The 26,729-nt window shown below is 40.3% G+C and overlaps 1 protein-coding gene across 1 annotated transcript in view; it reads left to right on the forward strand.

Moving 5' to 3' along the window:
* Window positions 1–3,162: 3,162 nt before the first annotated feature.
* The window catches only part of LOC143019366 (cubilin-like), a 37,965-nt gene continuing 14,398 nt past the window's right edge, over window positions 3,163–26,729 (forward strand). Inside the window, exons 1-6 of the mRNA XM_076175004.1 lie at window positions 3,163–3,210; window positions 5,765–6,962; window positions 16,770–16,863; window positions 17,553–17,746; window positions 18,315–18,489; window positions 19,135–19,352. Of these exons, the coding sequence (XP_076031119.1) occupies window positions 6,029–6,962; window positions 16,770–16,863; window positions 17,553–17,746; window positions 18,315–18,489; window positions 19,135–19,352 (1,615 nt within the window). The 5' untranslated portion in view covers window positions 3,163–3,210; window positions 5,765–6,028. The remainder of the gene's footprint in view (window positions 3,211–5,764; window positions 6,963–16,769; window positions 16,864–17,552; window positions 17,747–18,314; window positions 18,490–19,134; window positions 19,353–26,729) is intronic.

Raw genomic sequence — 26,729 nt, forward strand, 5'->3', positions numbered from 1 at the left:
ACGAGGGGAGTTCCTCAGGGTTCCGTTCTTGGGCCACTACTATTCATAGTATATATAAATGATATAGGCCATGGACTAAAATCCAATGTCTCCAAATTTGCTGATACAAAATTGTGCGGGATGGCACATGAAGTTTTAGATAAATGACAGCAATGGTCTGAAAAGTGGTTAATGAAATTTAACACAAGTAAATGCAAGGTTATGCACATAGGTAAAAATAACAGTAAGTACGATTTAAAGTTTTGGAAATTCGTTAAAAGTGGATAGCGAGAATGATCTAGGGGTAATTATCACTAACGATCTCAAATCATATAAGAAGTGTATTTCAGCCTCTGAGAAAGCAAATAAGATTCTAGGACTGATCGCGCGATCTTTCGACTTCAAAAGCTCATCTCTCATTATCAAGCTATATAAATCGTTAGTTCATCCACATTTGGGATATGCTGTTTCCATATGGCCACCGAATCTCATAAAAGACATTGACTGATTGGAGAAAGTACAAAGGAGGGCCACAAAACTAATTCCAAATATCAAAAATAAATCATACGAAAATAGACTAAAACATTAATCTGTTTTCCCTAAAAAAGCATAGACTCAGAGGTGACTTGATACAGGTACATCAGATTCTAAAGGGGATGGACAACATCAAAAGTGACAATTCTTACATTGAATGAGAATCCGACAAGAAATAATGGTCTCAAACTGTCAGGAAACAGATTTAATTTGGAACCGTGTAGTTAATGAATGGAATAAACTTCCTGCAGAGGCAGTGCAATGTAGTTCAGTTCGAAGTTTTAAGATTCGTTTAGATAAACAATTAAGCAAGATGCTGTAATGACTCCTTTGTTTTATATTATTTGATTATCTGTTCGTTATTATTTGTCTATCAATTATTTGCTTGATTTCCATTTATCATCATTTGTCAGTTTATTATTATTTACTATATACCTGTTTGATTATCATTTAACTATATGCATGATTTATTTTATCTATTATTATTTATATTATAATCTTTATTTTATTTTATATTTTTTATCATTTATATATTTTTTCGCATCCGACCTAGTTATGGGCCAAAAGGTCTCCTGTCTGCACGCTCCGCCTTTGTAATCCAAACTATACTTCCAACATGCCTATATCATCTACCCATTAGACAAAAATAATCTTTCTTCTCTCTCTCTTGTGCGAGTGTGATTCACTTGATCTTTTGGATCACGTGTTGGACTCGTGATCGACAGCTATTTCCCTCCCGGAAGAGAGCTCAGAGCTCATATGACCGATCTATGGGTAATGCTATGACCTTACACGCGCACACACACACAACTCCCCGCCCACGAGAGTTGGAGTAACGACTCAAAGTGCAGCGATACTGAAATAATTTCAGCCCTGGGCAGGATTCGAACCAGGTACCGCCGGCAACACCGTACTGACAGTCTGGGACTCTACCAACCACGCCACCGAATCGTGTGTGTGTGTGTGTGTGTGTACATGCGCGTGAGATTCTTAACTTAGATCACGTGCTGGATTTGTGATCGACATATTTTCCCTTCCTTGACGAGAGCACACTCATGTGGCCCGATCTATGGATAATATTGTGACGTTACGCGCACACAAACATTATTCCTTGCCCAGCAGAGTTGGAATCCCGGCTGGCAATGTAGTGACGAAATTTTCAGCCCTGAGTGGGACTAACTGGATTCGCTGAATGTGTGTTATATCGTATCGTCGGGCCCACGTTAGAATTCAACGCCTACCCGTGTAACAGGATTTTATTGGAAATAGCCAGCGCTTCAATCCTTGGGGGGCAAGATCACACCGAAAATGTTCTGAAGGTGGCAAAGGAAAGCTTTAAGGGTTTCCACGGGATACACCAGCTCCGACATTCGAGTTTGAGTAAAAACGACTTCCGTTAGTGTTTTGTTCTTCAAATCTCCATACATCAAATTACCATTCCGCCATTTATAGCAAAGCTAAACGATGAACTAAGATTGTAAACCCATACGCACGTTTGACACGCTGTTGAAATATTCTTAGAGAAATCTAGATTTATGTAAGCGAAGTTATATTCTAGTTATTCACAGTTGGAGGTAGGATGAGGGAGGTAAAAGAGCGCAGCGCAATAATCCCCTTAAGAGATAACAAAAGGCAAAATTGATCAGAATTCCTGAGTGGAAACCAGTTTCCAATCACAGAAGAACCCCAAGTGGCTCTGGTCCGTAAGGGTGTCATTAAATATTGACAGCATTAGGACAGTCAATATCCTATACGGGGGAACATAATGATGAATACGTCATCCTTCGCATTATCCGAGAACCTCGGGCAAAGGTGACCTTGCTTGCAGGTAAAGCCTCCTGGCGAACTTCACATCTTCAAAAGAACTCCAATCACACAAAACAGCAGGTTTAACCTTACAACTATTTACCTATTTACACAAACATTCATACAACCTATACTTCCAACATGTCTATACCATCTACCCATTAGACCAAATTAATCTTTCCCCTCTCTCTCTCTCGTGTGTGTGTGTGTGTGTGTGTGTGTGTGTGTGTGTGTGTGTGTGTGTGTGTGTGTGTGTGTGTGTGTCTGTGTGTGTGTGTGTGTGTCTGTGTGTGTGTGTGTGTGTGTGTGTGTGTGTGTGTGTGTGTGTGTGTGTGTGTGTCTGTGTGTGTGTGTCTGTGTGTGTGTGTCTGTGTGTGTGTGTGTGTGTGTGTGTGTGTGTGTGTGTGTGTGTGTGTGTGTGTGTGTGTGTGTGTGTTTGTACATGGGCGAGATTCTTAACTTAGACCACGTGTTGGACTTGTGATCGACATATTTTCCCCTCCTGGACGTGAGCTCACTCATGTGGCCCCTTCAACACGGCAACCCTTTTCACACGCTTTTATTCAGCATAGGAACCCGAGTCAATATTGTGGGTTAAACATTCAAAACGCTGTCCACCCAATTCCACAAACAAACGTTTATCATTGAGAGAAAGTGCCAACTCTCGTATCCTCTCAACCCCTTATCCTCTCCTCCTCCCACTCCCTCTACGTCTACCTCCTTCCTCCCCTCCCTTCACTCCATCCGCTTCTCGACACAATGCCGGTATATAAGCAATTAAGTGAAAAAACACTCCACCCTACACTTGAGTAGGACTTGTGGCTTTCTTCGACGAACATCGCTGGAGTCTGTCCTTAGCGCGCGTGTGAAGTGGTCGCCACCCACTCTCTGGTAAGAAGAAAACGACCGCGGGGTGTCGACAAATTTATTGTGGTGAAAAAACATTAACAGTGAACAACCCGAAGTAGACAAACTACCTAAATACAAGTCAGGATAGCCATTCTACATAAGGTTTATTGTTGGATTAATTATTCTTGATTTCCCCCCTATTAATAATCAATAGCTAATTCTGGCTGCCGTCAGGATTTTTTTTTTTTAACTGAGGGACACCCTATGTGCACTGAACTTTACTGGACGCTTTACATATATTTTAGTTAATCAGAAAGTCGCCTTGGTCCTGTAAACAAAGACTGCCAAGTCGAGCACGCGCTTCCGGTAGCACACTATTCTAACCTGGGTCTGGACCACGAAAACTTGAACCGATGCGCCACAGCGGGAATTCGTTACTAAAACCTAACGGGCACAGAATCAGATCATCCCTTTTCCTACCTAAGGGCCCAGAAACCAAACAATTTATCCAGTTCAAGGCATTAACAGCGATCGTTTAACTCCACTAGCAAGGACCATCTTTATATTCTTTATTACGGCTGACGCAAGATGATTTTATTATTCAGACAAGACCAATGCCTCTACCGAATTTAGGCTAGCCCCTTCGCCCGCGATGACCCATTTTGCATTGTTCAAATCCATACCAGACGATTCTATTCATCATGCAACAGAACCTTACAGTGCCGGAGTTAGCTATGAAGTGATCACGGGATATGTGCAACACAGGATTTTATATTTCTAATGTAATAATCATTAAAAGGTGTGTGTGTGTGTGTGTGTGTGTGTGTGTGTGTGTGTGTGTGTGTGTGTGTGTGTGTGTGTGTGTGTGTGTGTGTGCGCGCGCATAGGGTACGCGTACCAATGGAGACGCATTTGACAAAAAAAACTTCTACCTGCCGATGATGAATAGATAGGAGCATAATAATAGAATCAAAAAATCACTTAACTATCCCCTCATAATGTGACAGTCTTACCTTCCTAATCCAAATAGGTACGTGACTGCAGGAGATGAAAAGATTAAAAAACAGTACTTTTTATTTCATCTCCTGCAGTCACATACCTATTTGGATTAGGAAGGTAAGACTATGTCACTATGAGGGGATTGTCAAGTGATTTTTTGAGCCTATAATTATGTTCCTATCTATTCACCATCGGCAGGTAGAAGTTTTTTTTTTTATGTCAAATGAGTCTGCATAGGGCAAGTTCCATTGGTACGCGTACCCTACGTGCGCATGCGTTATTTTCTTAAACTAATAGACTATGGCTTAATGGACCAATTTTCTTTGCACCCACGACCTGAAATACTCTCTTCATACGAAAACAGCATCTCCCTCCCTAACACCCAACTCGCCTATTACATGAAGCAGAACGACGAGTCATCTCCCTCTTCTCACCTCATTTCCTCCCTCCTTGTCCTTCCCTTAATGTTTCCTGATCTCCTTTGTATAGCATTCGACATCTCTTTCGGCCCTGCGTCACTTTTATCGCTTCCTCACGCCTTACATTTTGTCCTCATCTTTCGGTCGTCCTACTATTGTCCGCCCATCCACCAATGAGTCACTTCGCCAAACATTTTACATGAGTCACTTCGCCAAACATCTTCACACGTCCACAAAAGACACGTACCCCTCCTACAAAACTACACGCATATCTAACAAATACAAATCGACAGACTGGACAATATTTAATCTCCAGTTTCTTGTCTGGGAGGTTTGCTTCTAAGGTGATCACAAGCCCAATACGTACTCCAAGACCATATAACTATGTATATCTTCTTTCCCTAACGGACCCTTTAATAGAGTCCCTACCCATCCTCTCGTAGAAGTGTTCTGGCCACAATCCTCGGCGACCGCTTGGTCTCGACAGGGACACAAGGAAGTGTCGAAACGACAGAACTCGTTTCTGTGCGATGACAGATAGGTTTCGCAAGTATGGTCACACCAAGTGATATGTAGTAGATCCTGCCTCTCAAAATTCCGGTGGTAAGGCACTTCACATAAAACGAACGCACACGTACACGTGCGTTCTTTGTTTCTTTTCCACCTAGAAGGTTGCCGACCTCCTAACCATTGGGTGGAGGGCGGGGGTCCAGATTCCTTTAGGAAGCGTTAAAACACGTAGCAAAGGCAATGGTCCTATCCATAACTTGTTTGTTTTTTTCATAGTACAAATACCCAAGGCAGGGAGCAAACACCTTGCCTATGAAATATGCATGAACATATGCATCCGTATGTACCGGTGGGCAACATGTAAAACAGTACAACATCCCAGTACAAAGGGTACCGAACCTCAAAAGGGGTGATCGAATGTTTCCGCAAAGCATCGGTCACCCTGTGCATTGACGCTTGTACGAGCCATAATATTCCTAAGAACATGACCCGACCACGGCGTATGAAAACTATGAAACGTATGGTCACATTATTACGTTAGTTTAAAAACTTTTCCTAATAGTACGGGCACTGTTGCATATAGAAGTATATAAATAAATGTTAAATTAGCACAATTATTCAATCAACTATAATGGGAAACTGTACAAGCGATTTTTCTTGCATTACAGGTGGTCTTTAACATTACACAATTGTTAAATCCGGCGTCTTGAGAAAACTAGTCAATCTAACTGAAAATTACACGGCGTGACAAGGAACAAAACTAATGACACGTCTTCAGAAATCCAACAGTGAATAATCAGCGCATGTCCAATGCTGAGCAAACTTGTAACTTTTTCCAATCGTTTGCAGAAACCTGATGCGCATGTGTACATGAAACTAAAACTAAAATAAAACATACGTATAAGAACATTTTGAAGGTCAAACGTACAAAAATGAGACTCCGGATACGACAACAGTTATCGATCCTGACGCTACTCTACTACGTCATGTCGCCGAAACCGACGTCATCTCGAGACCAAAGCATCGCCCGCAGCGACTTCTTCCTCGATGGGAGCCACTTCATCCCTGCGAAGGTCCTTGATGCCCCAACCCACGTGGACCCTCCCAGGCCCTCCTCCAACGAGGACGAGGTACCCCTACTTCTCTCCCCCTCGTCTTCGTCCTCCAGTTCCCAGTCTCCCTCCCCCTCCATGCCCGAAGACCAAAGCAGACCCGCCCTTCCTGCAGCACGCGGCGCCGGCGGTAGGTCTTCCGGCCGGGACGACGTCGCCGGCAGCGCCTTGCCCAGCAACCAACCCGCTCAGTTCCTCGACTTCCCGCACCTTCAGGTGAACCCAGAAGACTTCCAGGGGGGGGATGTCAACCCCGAGGACTTTCTGGGGGGAGATTTCAACTCCAAGGCCTTCCAGAGGGACGAGGTTGAGAATCCCCCCGAGGCAGAGATGCGCCTCTCGCCCGAGCCCATCATCGAAGCCCCAGCGACCAAGAACACGGAACCACCGCTCTTTGTCTTCGACCCAAGACTCGAACTCACGAGGGAACCTCACTTCGATGGAGGATCTCGACACGACCCACGTGAGATAACTCTTCCTCCAACTCCATTTACTTCACATCTTCCTAGTCCTCCACCTTCTCCCACTCCTACTTTCCCCCCTGTCCCTCCTACAAGTCTCCCTTCTTTCCCTCCTCGACGTCCATCTCCTCCTCCTGCTCAGGTGTCCCTCAACCCCGACTCAGACCTGCTCTTCTATCCGGGAAAGGGCACGGACGCTATCGACCACATCACCGTACCGCAGTACCCGAGCATGACCCTCAAGGAGGTTCTCATGCTCGACGGCGTCGTGGACGAAGACTTCATTCTTGCAGGTAAGCAGAACTTTCCTTTAGTTTAGAGCCGAAATTATATCCAAAACATATTTTAGTGTGTGTGTGTGTGTGTGTGTGTGTGTGTGTGTGTGTGTGTGTGTGTGTGTGTGTGTGTGTGTGTGTGTGTGCGCACGCGTAGATATAAACAATTCAAACGTTACAACCACACATCGCGCGTGCAAATAGGATAAGAGTTATGAAGACTGAGGAAAGTAGATAAGAAAGGTTTAGATCTGTATCAGCGAGTTTGTATATGATACAATTGAGAAAAAGTTCTGGTACATCTATATTTTCCTACCCGAAACAAACTAAAAATAAGCAAGAATAATTTAGAGAGAGAGAGAGAGAGAGAGAGAGAGAGAGAGAGGGGGGGGGGAGGGAGTTCTCGATCCCGCAAGACTTAAGATGCGACTTCTAGCATCAACCAATAATTTTTATCCAAAATATTAACTATAAGTTGTCACCTCGGCTGAGGTACAATATCTATTGTTCACGCAGAGGATAGGCCGATCCTGCAGTGGGCAATAAAGGGTAAACTATATAAGGATTACAAAGGCGGAGCATGCCGACAGGAGACCTTTTGGTCCATATCTAGGTCGGATGCGAAAAAAAGAAATAATAAAATAATAAATAAAAACTATAATAATGTAAATAAATAAAATACATAAATAAATGCATAGGTATAGTAAAATAATAAACAAACAGCTTTCAAGACGTGTAAATGTGTTATCACACTGGGCTATTTTCCCTCCAACCTTCGACTGGCGTTACCGCCCACCTCGGAAAAAAGGCCGTAAAATCACCATAGCAAACCATTCTTTTTCCTTAAAAAATCTCCAGCATATCAGATTCCTCCCCGAAAGTTACGGGCTGCAAATCTGCTTCTACAGTTGGAGCGAAAGTACCCCAGTGTGATACCGCCTTATGGAGCTTACAATAATTCATTCTAGGTTGGGATCCTACCCTTGTCCTCGAGGGAAGATGTGTATTAAATATACATCAAAAGTCGTGAACTTCCCCGACAAACTTTAGGAATATATCCTCCTTCGAAAAACAAATCCACAATAATCTACAATGAAATGCAACACTTTATTTGCAAACTATGTGGGAGCCCAAGTCAGTACACTTTGCTGCCAACCTAACACCGGTGCCTCATTCCTTCCCGGGGAACGGGGAAAGGGCGGAGTATTGTGTTCGGTTGGGCCATCACACTCTTTGCAAAGCAAATTTGCGTCTCTAGATTATGAGCGTTTACCGATGAAGGGTATAAATTCCTAAAGTTTGTCGGTGAAATTCACAAACTTACTGTATACATACATTATATATATATATATATATATATATAATTATATATATACACATATATATATATATATATATATAATATACGTGTGTGTATATATATACATATATTATATATATCATATATATACATGTGTGTTTGTGTGTGTATGTATATGTATACCCTTGTATATACATGTACACACACACACACACACACACACGCACACACACGCACACACACACACGCACATTTTCCATTTTCAAATCTCGCTTGACCATTTCAACCCGTCTACCCGTCAGAGTTCTGTCAATTGTCGAGCGACTATTTAGGAAGGACTAAGGTATTTATGGAGGGAGGGAGGTCGGGAAGGACATTGGCGTCTCGGGCTTTGGGCGCGGCACGTGACGTGCTTCCGGCCAAACGGTAACGTCCCGACACTTCGCAACACAAGTCTGTAAAAGTACCGCGCTCAACTGCTAACTCAGCGGTCTCGAAGTCTCCCGCCCTAGGCTGAAAAGGCATCAAAGCATTACAAGTCGGCACCCCGTTCTACTGGGCAACGAGTTGGGAGAGTATTTACAGGGTTCGAACAATGCTCAAGAGATCCCGTCCCGTCTCCTTTCCTACATGTCGAACCTTCTTGCCTCGAATGTTTGTGTTGGTTTGGGTTACATGTTCATCCAATTTGTTTCACAAGTCCATTCTTCCACGAGGAATGCTATACTTCCTGACACCTTGTTTGTGTATTTACCTAGTTGTATTTCACAGGAAGGGGAGCTATGCTCGTAGTATCCCGTCTCCACATCTCGTTTTATCTACACCGTTTTTAAATTGGTGTATCGTTTTTGCACACCACATTCTCATCTAACCTGTTCCAAACGTCTATTCTCCTGTGGGTGTGCGTATGCGTGCTCACGCGAACGCGAGAGTGTGCGTGCAATGTGAAATCGTGTAACCTAGACTTGTGTACACTAAAGGAATTACCAAACTGAGGTTCCACGGACTTCACCAGCGTCGACAATTAAGTGTTCGTTCGAGTAAGACCGACTTCGGTTACAGTATTAAATTTTTTCAAATATCAAATTTCTGTCATAGCAAAGCTCAATGACTGACCAAGACTGTAAACCTATAAGAATATTAAACACTAGAAATGTTCTCAGAAGTTTTGACTTCTGCAAGCTAAGTTATATTCTAGTTAGTCAAATGGCGGTTGGAGGCAGGAGGGAAAACAGCCCAATGACCTCAACAGATCACGTACTATTTGGACTATTGGGGCTCTTAGCCGGTATGTAGCAATTTCCGATCACTAGTCCAGCACGTGATTCCAGGCGTGGTGAACAGCAGACACGTTTACAATGAAGACAGTGTGTACACACACACAACCTCGTGGCGCAGTGGTTAGAGTTCTCACCTGCCACTACGGCGGTCCGGGTTGTAATCCCGCCCAGGGCTGAAATAATTTCAGTATTGCTGCGCTGTGGGTTGTTACTCCAACTCTCGTGGGCGGGGAGTTGGGTGTGTGTGCGTGTAACGTCACAGTATTACCCATAGATCGGTCATACGAGCTCTGAGCTCTCATCCGGGAATTTAGTAACTGTCGATCACGAGTCCAACACGTGATCCAAGACCATGATGAATCGCGCGCGACAGTAAGCGGATGTACACACTCCTGGCAGTTACCGACAACTTCACATCGACTTCAGCGTCTATTAATCATACTTTAGAGAAAGTGTTTGACAATACAAACGAAACGAGAAATTGAACATGGTAATCCGCCCCATTAAAGAGAGTATTGTATTTTGATGCTGATAACCATAACTTCTATCCTTTGGGGGTCAGCATCGCACTAACAAGGTGAAGTTTGAGCGGTAAAGGAGTGTCGTCACACAATTATATATATACATACATACTGTATATATATATACATATATATATATATATATATATATATATATATATATATACACACACACACACACACACATTTTTACCAACCACAATGCACTTTAATTCTAAGCCATCAACATCGGTAGTCCCGTGGAGGCCAACATGCAGAAATTGAAGCGCGGTACGGCCAAGGACATTTTATATATATATATATATATATATATATATATATATTATATATATATATATATACACACACACACACACATTTTATTAGTCCGGAACAGAAGAGAAGAACGAGAAGAGGAAATGGTAGCCCTCTACCTTTGACAACCCCCTCCCATAAATAATGTAATAATCACCATCGTCACTGCCAGTACAATAAAATAATTTCTATATATCTACAACAAGAAAACCGCTACAAATTTCTACTCCTTTGTATGGAGATGGTCCTATTTCTGAACCACCACAAGGTCTCCAGCTGGCATTGTCCCTTGAACACCACATGAAGTCATCACTCCAACTGCGCATAGTCCATTCTTGCACTCAACGCCTCCGTTCTTTCGGCGTCGCCGCCGCTATTATAGCGACACCGTTGGCCTTTCATTCAATACTGCGACGCGCTACGGATTTCGTTCTCGTTCAAGAACGGGCGATATTACGCAAAAAAAATAATAAACAAGTAAAAAAAAAAAAATAGAAAAAATATATAAAAATAAATAAATAAATAAATACATAAATAAACGGGGCTGGGGAGGGGTTTGTTATACCCTAAGGGCATAGGGAGTAGGGCCGGGGGGTATATACAAGTGACCAGGACCCCCTTTCGGACCGCTAAATTCGTCCCCAACCACCACTAAAGCAAAGCTAAATAATGATCCAAAATTGTAAATCTAAACGAATATTAGACACTGTCGAAATGTTCTTAGAGAAGTCTAGATTTCTGTAACCGAGGTCTTATTCCAGTTATCCAAATAAAGGTTGAAGTTTGGATGTTGAAGGAAAACTAACCCGGTGTGATAGCCCCACTGGGTAGAATCGCTCGTGTCGGAACAAACGACCTGTTACAGTATTGAAGGGATGGCGTCTTTATCGTCGTCCACGGCCCAGACACTCGTAACAACACTTCGCCTTCAAACCTCCGGGTATTGTAACAACTAACATTTGTCACTAATTATTCTCTAATTGGGATGACGTCACCTTGCCCCGCCCCTCCCGGATGCCCACCCTCCCACCCCGGCTCTTGACTTTCGCCTTCTTGAGTGACGTGTCGCTAGGGTTTCTGCTGTATTCTTAAACGTTTAAATTTTTGGAAATGTACACGTAACCCTATGCTCAAGTGAAATTAGAGATCACAAGTGTTTTTTGGTGGGGTTCCCGGGAACAATTAAAACCTTCGTCATTCAAGATTCTCGTTAAATGTTATTAATTTGAAAAACTGGATGACTTGCTTACAGTATTCTAGACTTCCCAAGGATAGTTCAACAATGTCTAATATTCGTGCAGGTTTAATTCCTCTTTGCTCGCAATTCAACTTCAATATGACGCAAAGGAATGTGATATTTTAAACAACTCTTTTAGCTCGGTATTCGTAAACGAAACACCTTAAAGTGAACTACAAACTAGGGTGAACTTACTACGGTAAATATATATATATATATATATATATATATTTAAGTATAGAAAAAAAATCAAAGTTAAGAATCTTAAAGGAAATGAAAAATAAGATTGTTGTTCCATTAAAATTATTTTCAAGAAATCCATCATACGGAGATGTCCCAAAAGAATGGAAGCTTGCTAACGTTACTCCCATATTCAAAAAAGGTGACAAAAAGAAACCAAATAACTACAGGCCTATAAGCTTGACTTCAATCGTAGGAAATGTGGTGCTATCGAACATCATTTAGAAAGTAACTGTTTAATAAATGATAGCCAGCATGGATTCAGATAGAAACTTTCTTGCGTGACTTGCTCAAATTCTACAACAGTCATCTCGAATTATGACGAAATAAACAATAGATTTAATATATCAAGACTTTGCAAAATCTTTCGATAAAGTCCCCCACGAAAGACTACTTACTAAATTAGCTTCACACGGAATAAGTGGTAGCCTATTATGTTGGACTAGTAATTGCTTGAATAATCGAAAACAATTGTTCTAAATGGCAAAACTTTTAGATGGAAAATGTTACGAGTGGAATTCCTCAGGGTTCCGTTCTTGGACCACTTCTATTCATAGAATAAACTATAATGATCACGAAATTTTATGATACAATACTGTGCGGAATGGCAAATGATCACTTAAACGAATTAGATGTTCAAGAAGATTTAGATAAACTACAGCAATGGTCTGGAAAGTGGCTAATGAAATTTAACACAAATGCAAGGTTATGCACATAGGTCAAAATAACAGCAAATACGATTAGAAATTATTTGCAAATTCGTTAACAAAAGTGGATTGTGAATAGGATCTCAGCGTAATTATCAGTAACGATCTCAAATCATCTAAGCAGTATATTTCAGTCTCTAAGTAAACAAGACTAGGGCTTATTGCGCCAGCTTCCGACTTCAAAAGTCCATCTCTCATTAACAAGCTATATAAATCGTTAGTTCGTCCACATTTGGAATATGCTTTTTCCGTATGGTCACCGAATCTCATTAAAGACATTGACCGATTGGAAAAGTACAACGGCGAGCCACAAAATTCATTACGAATATAAAAAATAAATCATACGAAAATCAACAAAACATATGAATTAGTTTTCCCTAAAAAAGCGTAGACTCGGGTGACATGATACACGTCTTTAAGATTCTACAGGGAACTGACATCAAAAATGACAAAATTCATACGATTTGAATCCGACAAGAAAATGGTCTGAAACTGTCAGGAAATATATTTAATTTGTAAGTGGGTAGAAACAACTTCGCCAACCGTGTAGTTAATGAATAGAATAAACTTCCTGCAGAGGCATTGCAATGTAGTTCAGTTCGAAGCTTCAAGATTCGTTTAGATAAACACCTAAGCAAGATGCTGTATTGCCTGCCATTTATTCTATATTATTTGTTTATTATTTGTCTGTTTACTATTTGCTTATCATTTATTATTATGTCAACTGATTATTATTAACTTTTTACCTGTATTATTTAACTATACCTATGCATTTATTTATTACTATAATTTTTATTTTTCTATCATATTTTTTCGTATCCGACCTTGTTATGGACCAAAAGGTCTCCTGTCAGCATGCTCCTCCTTTGTAATCCTTTGGAGAGTCGTAAAATAAAAGGTTGTAACCCAAGTCGTTTCTTATCAAACGAACTCACTTGAGTTGCGTATGTGACGGTGGCAACTGTTGTATAGCGTTTTTGAGATATACACGTACACCATAACGTGTAACACGTGTCCGCCATTTTAATGACATGTTCGTGAATTGCATCAAAACGAAATAGAAATGACCATTCACCGCTTCTAACTTCAAATGGATAAAACGCTCCCACCTCCAAATGAAGGGTGCGGTCCCTGGGGGCTGGCACCTGGTGCCGAATTTATAAAATATCCTAACCACTAAATCTAGACAAATCTTCACAATGGGGGAGAATTTGACCAAAATCCCTATGTCGGCGACCTAAATGCTTATGTCTAGACATTCTAGACAAAGACTTAGGTCGCCGACATAGGGATTTAGGTAAAAATCTTCGCCATTTTGAAAATTCATGTCTAAATTTAGGGGTTAGGATATTTTAATTCGACTTATATGGATGGAAGGAATGGACTCTACCAAAATAAAACGAGAGATCCGAAAAAAAAAAGGAAAATCACAAGTCCTCTGTGTGACAGTGAAGAGGGAACCTAAAGACAACCAAGAAATAGAGAGAACAATCACGAGGAAGTTGAGATTAGGAGATTGCGAGGAGCAGAAGGCAAAACTAAGCGAGAACGGAAGAAAACCCAAAATGTTCTCAAACAAGAAGGAAGTGGAAGGCGACCATTGGTCGCCTAAGGTAGAAGCAACGATACGAGGAATAATTTTGAAGACATTTTAGGTACTAATAACAATGGCAGGAAGTTGTTAGGGACAGGTCAGCAGAGCTGTAGTGAAAGCGGTAATGGGTCACGTGACCCTAGTACCACCGGATAAACAAGGTCAATTCCCCGACGACAGAAACCAACTTAGGTCCTTGAACTTTCTCCCACGTTCTCAAACCTCGTCAATTATACACTACCTAATTCATGACATGCCATTAATGGATCAGCACTTTCCAATACTTGTCTCCGGGGGGGGGGGGGGTTGAATAAAATTTTAAGCGTTGTAAGGTGCCAGAGGTGCCTCAGATTCTTGTAGCTTGAATTGTAGTTTTGCACATATGTAGACTCACTGAAGATGACAACACTGATTGCAGATACGTTACAAAAATAAAACCCAAGACGTTGTTCGTCGCCTTAATGGTAATCCTCCTTTTACTGTTGACATTTTTACTAGTTTATCTCTGAACTGAAAGGATAAACTCACGTCTCCGACGTGTGGAGTCATAGTAATCAGTTTGCTTCAAGTGCACAAAATACTTCAGCTTCGACAACATGGCTGTCCTCGGCGACTGCTGGGGGAGGATACAGTGCGTCATGACCGGACAGTGCAACATGATGGTGGCCATGCGGCGGCCGAACAAGGTTCACATAGCACCTTATCCTAGATGGTGACTTCAACGCCAAGTTGTCGGCCTGGTATGTCAACAACACTAGCATGGACTGAGGGGTTCGATTTGCAGACAACTTGACTTGTTGACCATTAATAATACCCATAATCATACATATCCCGCGCCAAGCCCTCTACCCCAGCAACTGAATAGAAACCAGACAATGTTCCTCAGTTGGGTCGAGGTTAATAGCAGTTATTACTGCTTGTTAACTCTTTGTGCCAAGAGGAATAATCGTGACAGAATGAGATTTACTACTCCTTGGCAATAGAATACGCTACGAAAGCACGCTGGCTGAAGACCTTTCCGTCCAAGGCAAGGCGAAAACAAGTTACATAAATACCGAAAAAGAATGAAAGAAAAAAATCGTACAAGAATAACACTGTTATAGTGAAGAGGAAATTTTGGAAACTTTTTCCACACTTCAACAACAGAAGGCATTGTTGGCAACAGCACGTTCACCGTGACAACGTTTTTGACGGTCCCGCCGTCTTGCGTGCCGCGCGGGGTGCCAACAAAAGAATTAAACTAATCAGCAAGAGCCTCGTCTTACAATGGCAGAGCACACCCTACAGGGAACCAACCCTCCCTCCAATATGAAATAATTACAACATCTTAATACTAGACATTCTTGAGCACTCCCCGGTGACAGCTGATCTCGAGATCACTTTCCCAGCCACCGTCTCACCTGCGGACTCTTCTACAAAGATGAAGTTGTGCAAGAATACTGCGACAAACACTCGTACGTCAAAAGCATCGCACTGTTAAACTAAAGCTCCTGTACGAGTACAGAAGTGGAAGTACCCCTGTGTACCCCGTAGGTGTACGTGTAATTGGGAACGACCGTCCATCGGCTCTCTCGGTTTATTGACAACTCAGGACTGTATTACTCTAAAATGACAATGACTCAGAACCACAGTACCGTCGTGCGAGCAAACTTGTTTGTAGTGTTAAAACATACAAACCGGATCAGCACCCCCCTCCCACTAAAAAAAGATAATAATAATAAAACAAATTACGATCCTGCAGTATTCTTCAGTACACGACACGAGGATTGTCCCCACGGGACTGAACAGGAAGACACCAGGCATATCCACTACGTTGACGCACACGCACTTCACAGGTTTGTGATCAACCGTCATTAACGACCGTCCACATCGGGTGGAATTTGAAAATTCATACTCGTAACCGTCGCTCGCTCATGCTTGCCCTTGGTATGGCCGATTCGAAAATTTAACGAAATATAGATTATACAAAAATCATATTAAAATAATCCCTATGGTTCGCATCATGACACCTGATCTCTGACGTAGCCAATCACACTCTTCCACGGTGGGTGCCGCCTACTGATGACCTCGTCCCAATCCTATCGATACATTTCTCTGGGATAGCGTTACAATCGCCAAAATCAAAGGCACTTAATTTATGGTGAAATGGCTCTTTGGTGCAACATTTATTTTGTGTTTAAGTGTCACTGGCTTCATTCTTCCATGAATCACGACCCATCTCCCTGCACCTCTTTCCCTCCCCCACTTACAAAGGATTACAAAGGCGGAGCATGCCGATAGGAGACCTTTTGGTCCATATCTAGGTCGGATGCGGAGAAAAAAAAATAATAATTATAAAAAAACTATAATAATGTATGCAACAAACAAAATACATAAATAAATGCATAGGTATAGTTGAATAACAAACAGGTAAACGGTAAATAATAATAATTGACACAACTAATGATAAATGAAAATCAAACAGACAAATGATAAAGCAAAAACAAATGCCCTCATACACCCATGCAAATTCTATATCAGAGTTTCTGTACCAAGGGTACTCGAATAAAACTTAGGAATGCTCAACTGGTTAACCTGACTACAGGGGGGTTCCGAGTTCAGAAAAAGAACTATCGAGTATATATACATAAATTGTCTTCCGCCATTCTTCAGCCGAAGGCGACGACGACGTCGACTGCGACGAGGTCCTAACGAGCTCCGTCTTCTACCTCCGCTCGCCGAAGTACCCAAGGAACTACCCTAACAAGTAAGTGTAGATGTAGATGCTGAGCTATGGTCTTTAAATCGACAGCTCCTTAAAGATTCTTGTTTTATTGATATCTTACTGTAAAACTTTTACGTCTTCTCTTTTCATCCACATTTTTAGTTTCCGCTCAGTCAGTATGGGAGAACTTGCACACAGTCGCGCGCGTATAATATATATATCTGCATATCGTGTTCTTGCACATTCCATGTCTATTTTAGTAAACGCCAGACGATTATGATTATTCATTAGTTGAAGGAGAAAATTCTGAATGTGCAAAAAAAAAAATTTTACACAAATATTATCGGTGGTTGGCCACATTACTCATGCTCAAGTTATCTTATAAAATCACATGACAACTTCGAGTTGTGTCCTGTCAAACAATGATCTATGTGAACAGAAAATAACTTGGGCTCGTTTGACACGTATCTACTTTTCGCCATGCGCCGTCCACGACACGACGCCGTGCTCTCATATAACCTTGGTTGGCTATGGACTCTTTCACACATCATAACCAAATATGAAAGCATCCAAACACACATGATTATTCGGGAGCACGACGTCGTGTCATGGATGGCGCACGGCGAAAAGTCGATACGTGAGAAAAGAGCCTTACGAGACTTCCATGTCCACCCACGAACTCAACCTGGCCTTCCAACATGATCTTCGCCTCCTCCTCCTCCTCCCTCCAGCGTGACGTGCATGTACGACATCGTCAGAAGATCCCCGGACATCTGTGGCGTCCAGATTCTGGTGTACCGTTTCGACATCGCCAGACCTCGTGACGTCATCGAAATTACCCACAATGGCGGGGACGACTGTGGCGAGGACACGCTCACCATCGGAGGCAAGCCACTCTGCGGCAGATATCTGCGCGGAGAGACAGGTACTATCACACTCTCAATTCCTTGTGCAGCTCTCTCAAACATGATCCTAACAATGCATGGGCCATTTTTAGTTCCTACAAACCCACTTCCACTTCTTTCATTCCCCCCTCCATTGCCCCTATTCTCTCTATCCATTGCCCCTATCCCTGACCCATTGTAATTCTTCCTCCAGCCCTTCATCCATCTCTCAAATCCCTTACAATTCCCCGATCCAAACTCTTCGCCCCTAAACCCCAACAACCGTGTTTGGACACAAATTTAACCCCATTCTAAGGGTGGTACTTTTTCTCCTAACATGGCGGCGGCTGCTGCTGCTACCGCCAAGCCAAGCCAAATCACCCCTTTGGCATCCCTTAGTTACCAAGAGATTACATCCCTTCTCGCTGAATCCCTTCCATACGGTGCGACACTTTTCCCTTAATCTTCTCTGCCGTGAGGCTACGTCACCCAACCCTGTGGCACTTCACACATCCAGAGGAGCCGAGGTACCCTCACCATTCCCCTCCCGAAGCCCCTTCATACACACATAACTCCCTTCTCTGTTCCTTCCTCCTCCTCCTCCCGCAGCAGTCTTCCCCTTCACTCATTCCGTCCTGACGGTGCGGTTCCACTCCGGCTTTGGACACGGCGCCTCCGGGTTCCTCATCCAGGGGAAGCAGGTTAAGGACTGCGGGCGAAGAGCTACAGGGAACACGGGCAACAGGCTGGCGAAGGAGCTCTCTTCGGCTGTGCCCTGTAACAGGTGAGTGGTGCCAACACGGGAGACGGGTAACAGGCTGGCGAAGGAGCTCTCTTCGGTTGTGCCATGTAACAGGCTAGTGGCGCCAACACGGACGCACTGGTGATGGCAATGTTAGTAAGAGCCCCACCCCTAGAATGAATATCATATATATATATATATATATATATATATACATATATATATACATATATATATACATATTATATATTATATATATATATATATATATATATATTTATATATATATACACACACACACACACTAACGGAACGAGTTTAACTTAAATCGCAATTTATACTAGCAAAAATACGATATTCTCTGTCCTACTTATCTTGGCAGCGCACCAATTTAATATGGGGATTCCACGTTTAAAATCACGAAGACATCGTTCACTCGTCATGTTGTTAAGACTTTCAAAAGAAAAAATCCGAAACTTCTAAAAGAATCAAGACTCCGCACGGGTTTGTCTCGTTTTGGCCCCATCCTCGATGAAGGGACGTGGCAAACGTTGCTATAGATTATCAATTATTCACAATTTCAAATCTTCCAAGCCAAGACCACCTCTCTGCCATAATAATAATAATAATAATAATAAATAAAACCAATAGAATAAAACGTCTTGATTAAATTTCCTGACACTACAGAGCCATCAACGCGTGGTCATTCAACTTGAGGTCTCCCGGGTTCCCCAACAACTACCCCAACAATTTGGAGTGCATGTACCGCATCCGGAAGGCCACGCCCACCATCTGCAAGATTAGTCTCTCCTTCAGGAACTTCTCCCTCGAGGAGGGCCGCTGCATATTCGACTACCTCGAGGTTGAGGAGCAACGCTTCTGCGGCACCAGAGACCCGTTCACAGGTGAAGTTCAATTATTTCAAGTTCTCATCTTAGTCCAAGTACATATATTACGAAAAGACTATTCAGTTGATTAAGCCCCTTGGCGGGAGTTAATCTGGGAGTGTACCAATGAGATTTCAAGTGTGATCATTGTTTAAATATACGGATTATGATTAATTTCGAACTACAAGTTATTAGCTCTTCCCATTACTGAGATTGTTTACTTGGATCAAAGTTTTTCGAAAACTTAATTTGATTATGCCTAAAGCAAACCTTGCACAATTTGTTTGCAAGACAATTTCATAAGTTAATTTCTCTATTGTTGGCGAATCTACCTTTAATGATTAGATTTGTTAATCTTTGGTGACTTGTATGAACGGTGTGTCTGACACATGCACTAACAGGTCGGCCGAGTGCGAGTTTATTTGTAAGAGTTCGTTCTGCTAAGGAAGGGAGACGACAAAATATTCACACATACTGCGTCAAAATATTCACATATACTATCTCACCCCCCCATCCCCCACCCACTTCCTTTCATGCATCACAGCATCATCCATACACAACCATTCTCCACTCACCCCTATCTTCTGTCTTCTCCCTTCCTTCCTCTACAGTCATTCCCCTCTTAACCAATGCCCCTTTTACCCCATCCATCTTATCCTCGGTCGTTCCCTCATGTTCACTCCTTCCACTTTTGCCTTCTACACCTCTTACTACTCTCTTTACTAACTTTCCATGTGTCCTAATACTTTCATCAACCCCATCTCCCAACTCTTTCCATCCCCGTTCTCCTCATCTCGTTTCTCACTCTATCCAGTCTAGTAAACTTTACCATACTTCTCAGGCATTTCACCTAACACATTCACACTCTTCCTCACGTTCCATGTGTACCTTGTGTAATTTTACACTATCATACACAAACATGCTCTACTACAGTCATTTCCCTTCAAAGTGATTAACCTGTATTATTAGAACATCTCCAGTGCAAAACTATTAAATAAAAATAAGTACAGAGAAAGACTGAATCACTTCAGAGGGGTCTGGACAAAGTCTGGAAATGGAGCCAAAAGTGGGAGGTGGACTTCATCAAGAAATGCAGTATGATGGAGTATGGAAAAAGTAAAAATAAAATATCAAGGCAATATAAATTGGTGCAAAGGAAGTAAAAAAAAAGTGAGCTCTGAAAAGGACCTAGGAGTAATTACTAACAAAGACATGTCACCAGACAAGCATATGAACAAAATAGTTGGAGAAACCTACAATTTACTAAGATCAATAAAGGTGCCCTTTAACTACAAGGATGAGGAAATGGTAAAGACTCACTGATAAGATCAAGATTGAATTCTGCAACACTATGGACACTCAACACAAAGAATATAAAGAAATTAGAATACAAAGAGCAGTGACAAAAATGGCACCAACACTTTCAAAATTGACATTCGAACAAAGGTTGTCCAAACTGGAACCAACAACCCTGGAACAAATAGAAAGAGGAGATCTACTGGCCATTTACAAAATTATGAAAGGTATGGAAATCCTTGACAGAGATTTATTAATGTTTTCCACACAGTGATATATGTCTAGAACAAATTGGATGAAAAAATAGTATGTGCAAAAACCATACAAGAATTTAAGAACAAACTAGATGATGAGAGATACAAAGACTTCACTACAAGCATAGCTCCCTTCCTCTATAATACAACTAGGTAAATACATAAACAAATACATATACAGTAGAACCTCTACATACAAATTTAATTTGTTCCAGGACCTACTTCGTATGTTGAAATGGTCGTATGTTAAATCAAATATTCCCATAAGAATACACTAATTCGTTTAATTCGTCCCACAGCCCATAAACCTATGATAACTCCTTAATAAATACTGTACTGCAGATAATTACACATAGCAATAAAACAAATTCATTATTGTTTATAAGAGATGTAAAAAAAAAAAAAATGATAGATAAGGAAATAATCAATAAAAAGGGGTTTTTGTCACTTTACCTTAGAAACAGGCAACCGGAGATGTAGGCTTGGCGATGCAGGAGACTGTAGGTGTGGGTAGAGGTGGTGACAGATACGTATCGTAACTTAGGCTACTCTAACTTACACTAGGTGAACTTTAAACTAACTTAGCTTATATATGTGAAACTTCAATGACTTCATATGTTGGAAATTACTTCGGGTGTAGAGTCAAATATTAGATTGAATTGCACATCGTATGTTGGAAAATTCATATGTTTAGGCAATCGTAAGTAGAGGTTCTACTGTACATATATACATTATAAACATATATATACACACACATTTACTGGGCATGACCAATGAATACACAATGACTCAACGAGTAAAAGAAAATACCAGATATAGAAATAATGAACCATCAAAATTAGACTTAATATTTACGTCAGCCTGATATTGTGGATAAAATGGAATACAAGACACCAACTGGGGAGAGTGACCAAATACTAATCAAGTTCAAGCTAAAAGTGGAAATTTATTTGAGAAACTAACAATTCTTTCAAAAAGTGAATTGGGAGATCTTTAACAAAGAAACAAAGATGGGAGAGAAATGATGTTAAAAAATCTATAATGAAGGAACTGATAAATACATAAAAAAGGAAAAGGTGTACATTAAATTCTGGTGCAACAAAAAAATGTAGCGAGGTAAAAGATAGAGAAAGCTTGGAAAAGATGGGGAGATAAAAAAAAATAATATATATATATATATATATATATATATATATATGTGTGGCATATATATATATATATATATATATATATATATATATATATATATATATATATATATATGTGTGGCATATATATATATATCAAACTAAGAAATATGCAAAAATATCCAGGGATGGAAAAAAATGAGACATTAGACAAATGTAAGGATCAACACAAACTATCCTACAAATATGTAAATGGTAAATTAAACAACAAAAAGAAATTGGTGAAACGGTGTCAAGGGAATGCAGAATATATAAATGTAGAAAATGTCTGAAATTATCAACATTTTAAATCTGTATTCACAAATGAAAATACACACAATTGGGATGAAGGAAAAGGAGAAAGATTCCCCCTCCCCCCCATGAAAGAAATAATTGTGACAAAGAAACGAGGGACCAAATAATAAACCTTGATGTCAGAAAATCCCACAGCCCCAAATGAATTACCAACTGGACACAAAGAATGTATAGATAACTACCGAACAAAATATAGAAAATAACAGATTGCTCGCTCAAAGAAGTTAAGGTACCGCAAGATTGGAAAAATACAAATATTGTACCAATATATAAAGGGGGAGATCAAGACCCAATACAAACTATTGACCAGTCTCCCTTACAAGCACTATATAAAAAATGTGAAAAAGTTATGAAAAGTAGATGGATTAAACATCTGGAAGAAAACAAGATACTGAATCCAAAACAAGAAACAAGACAAACAAGAGGTGTACATTAAATGGTGGTTCAACAGAAGATGCAGCAAGGCGTAAGATACGAGATATAAAGCTTGGAATTGGAGAAAAGATAAACCTGGAAAATGACATATATACATGAACCATAGAAATTAATGTAAAAGTGCGCAAAGAAAAAAACTACAAAAAAGACATCATAGAAAAATGTAAAGAGTAACCCAAACTATTCTATACGTATGTAAATGGTGAACTTAAAAACAAACAGGTAATGGGGAAACTATGCCATGGAAATAAATACACAGATCTAGAAATGGCTTAAATCAAACTATCACTTCAAGTCTGTTTTCACTAGAGAAAAAGTACAGCATTGGGACGAAGGAAGTGAAGTGCAATCTCCCCCATGTGTTAAATAACAAAAAAATAATGGATCAATTAACAAACCTTGACGTTAGGAAATCACATGGCCCAAACGGAATTACAAATTGGATACTAAAAGAATGTAAAGAACTAATGGACAAAATATACAACACAAGTTACTCACTCAAAGGAAAATACCAAGACTGGGAAAATTCCAACATTGTACCAATATACAAAGGAGGAAACAAAGAACCAACTAATTACACACTGGTCTCCCTTACAAACACTACAGCCAAAAATTGTGAAAAAATTATCTAGACTGATAAAACACCTAGAAGAAAACAATACAATAAACTTATTATCTGGATTCAGACAGGGAAGATCATGTACTACAAAAAGCCTTCAACAAAATACCGGAAAAAACTATTTAAAAAATTGGAAAAGATAGGAGGGATACAAAGTAACCTACTAAACTGAATGGAGGATTTCTTGCATGGTAGAAAAATGAGAGTAGTACTCAGAGAATGTGTTCAGGTTTGGAGGTGATTAGTGGAGTTCCACAGGGATCAGTATTGGCTCCAATAATGTTTGCTATTTATGTGAATGACATGGATGAAGATTTGGAATGTTACACGAGCTTCTTTGCAGATTATGCTAAATTGCTGAGGAAAGTGAGAACCAAAACAGTGTGAATCACTATAGAGATTTAACCACTTCACTCCGGGCCAAAATCTCGCGGGCAGCATTAGCTGCCAGCCGTATGATGTTGCGTCATAATAATCACATAAAAAATAGTCACTGCTTATATCGATCATTCTCTCTTTCACCCGTGAATTTTGATAACCATAGAAAATGTGATGAAGCCAGTTTAGAGAGTATGTCAGCTACGCAGGGACAACTATAATAAATATAATCAAGACGCCGATATGGCAGCCTCGCGTATCCACTTGCTCCCCATGCCGCCTACGCAGGTGGCACCGTATGGAAGGGGTTAAACAAGGTTTGGAAACAGAGTCAAAAGTGGGAAGTAGACTATGACATTAAGAAATGTAACATAATGGAGTTCAGAAAAAATATAAAATTTGAACAAAAGAAGGAAGTGGGATCTGAAAAAGACCTGGGAGCAATTATCTCAAATGACTTGTCCCCTGGTACACAAAAACAACTTGCTAAGATCAATAAAGGTGGCTTTTACCTATTCAGATGAAGATATGGCAAAAAAAATATTAGTCATACTAACAAGGCCTAGACTGGAGTATGCTGCGACACTATGGTCACCCAGTACCAAAAAAATTCAAGGAGCAACCACAAAAATACAAGTGCTCGGGTACACCTAATGCCTTCCCCCATGAATGGCTACTCACTAAACTAGCTTCACACGGAGTAACTTGTAGCCTATTAAGTTGGACTAGTAATTGTTGAATGATTGAAAAGTTGTTTTAAATGGAAAAACTTCTATATGGGAAAATGTTACAAGTGGAGTTTCTCACGGTTCCATTCTTGGGCCACTTCTATTCATAGTATATATAAATAATATTGACCACGGACTGAAATCTACCATCTCCAAATTTGCTGATGATACAAAACTGTGCAGAATGGCAAATGATCACTTAAACCAATTAGATATTCAAGAAGATTTGGATAAATTACAGCAATGGTCTGGAAAGTGGCTAATGAAATTTAGCCCAAGTAAATGCAAGGTTATGCACATTGGTAAAAATAACAGTAAGTATGATTACAAATTATTTGGAAATTCATAACATAAGTGGATAGTGAAAAGGATCTTTGCATTATTATCAGTAATGATCTCAAATTGTCTAAGCAGTGTTTTTCAGCCTCTGAGGAAGCAAACAAGATTCTAGGACTGACTGCACATTCTTTTGACTTCATGAGTCCATCTCTCATTAACAAGCTATACAAATCAATAGTTCATCCACATTTGGAATTGCTCTTTCTGAATGGTCACCGAATCTCATTAAAGACATTGACAGATTGGAAAAAGTACAACAGTGAGCCACAAAACCGATTTCAAATATAAAAAATAAATATGAAAATCTACTAAAACATATGAATCTATTTTCCCTAAACAAGTGTAGACTCAGGTGATTTGATACAAGTTTAAAATTCTAAAGGGAATTGACATCAAAAGTGAATTATTTTTACACTGAATGAGAATCCAACAAGAAATAATGGTCTGAAACGGTCAGGAAATGGATTTCATTTGGAAGTGGGTAAAAAATAACTTTGCCAACCATGTGGTTAATGAATGGAATAAACTTCTTGCAGAGGCAGTGCAATGTAGTTCAGTTTGAAGCTTTAAGATTCGTTTTGATGAACACCTAAGCAAGATGCCGTAATAACTGCCATTTATTTTATATTCTGTGTTTGCTATTTGTGTTTATTATTTGCTTGTTTTTCATATAATGCATCTGTCAATTGATTATTTACTATTTACCCGTTTGTTTATTAAGTATACCTATGCATTTATTTTATTTATTATATTACTAGCAGGACTCATGGAAATTCCACGGGATTTACGAAGGACTCTTCAAAATCTCCCAAAGGAGTCGTCAAAGTCTCCTGACGTTGTCGTCAAATTCTCCCATCCTCTCTCTCTCTTTCTCGTTAGGTCAATCATAAAGGCAATAAAAAAAATTTAATCGTTTATGTCATGTCACATAGGACCTGCGGAAATTCCACGGTTATTCAACTTTGAAGTATTACAAAGGAGTCTTCAGTCTCCAAAAGGAGTCGCCAAAGTCTCCCAACATTGTCGGCTAATTCTCCCGTCGTCTCTTTCTTTCTCTCTCTCTCATTAGGTCAATTATAAAGGCAATAAAAAAAATTGAATCGTTTATGTCATGTCACAAACATTTATAGACGTTTGATGATCTTCATGTAACCTATGATTAAACTTGTATAGACATTTGAATACTGTTTATTTATTTATTTATCTACTTACTTTCGTGAGGTTCTGTCAGGAGCTCAGAAAGCAACGCGACATGATGTCACACGTTAAGCTTTGAATAAATGCCTTTTTTAACATTTAATTTATCAAAAGAATGTGATAAATAGATGAATAAAATAATCTGTCTTTAGCCAGAATAAAACTAATTTGATTCCTTTGCACCGTGATGTCGTGTTGGACGCGCTGAAGCGACATGACATCACCGCTCTCGGCCAATAAGTACTGTAGTCTCCGTTGCCATGACATCACCACTGTCACTTAGCTGGCAGCCAATCAGTCATCTCCTTTTTGCCATGACGTCACCACTCTCTGCCAATAAATCGTCTCTGTTGCCATGATGTCACCACTCTCACTTCGCTCGCAGCCAATCAGTTGTCAGCAATTTTGAAAGGCTTCGTTGCCATGACGTCACCGTGTGACAGATAGTTACAAGCGTATTGATATATAGATAATTTTTATTTTTTATTTATTTCTATTTATTATTATAATTTTTTCACATCCGACAGTTATGGACCAAAAGGTCTTATGTGTTGCATGCTCAGCCTTCGTAATCCTTTGATACAAAAACTGATCACCACGAGTATAGCTCCACTTCCTGTACAATACAACTAAGTAAACATACACATGTGTATATGTACATATATATT

Source organism: Oratosquilla oratoria, chromosome 37 (assembly GCF_046742065.1).
Source record: "Oratosquilla oratoria isolate Oo_2021 chromosome 37, ASM4674206v1, whole genome shotgun sequence".
Lineage (NCBI taxonomy): Eukaryota > Metazoa > Arthropoda > Malacostraca > Stomatopoda > Squillidae > Oratosquilla > Oratosquilla oratoria.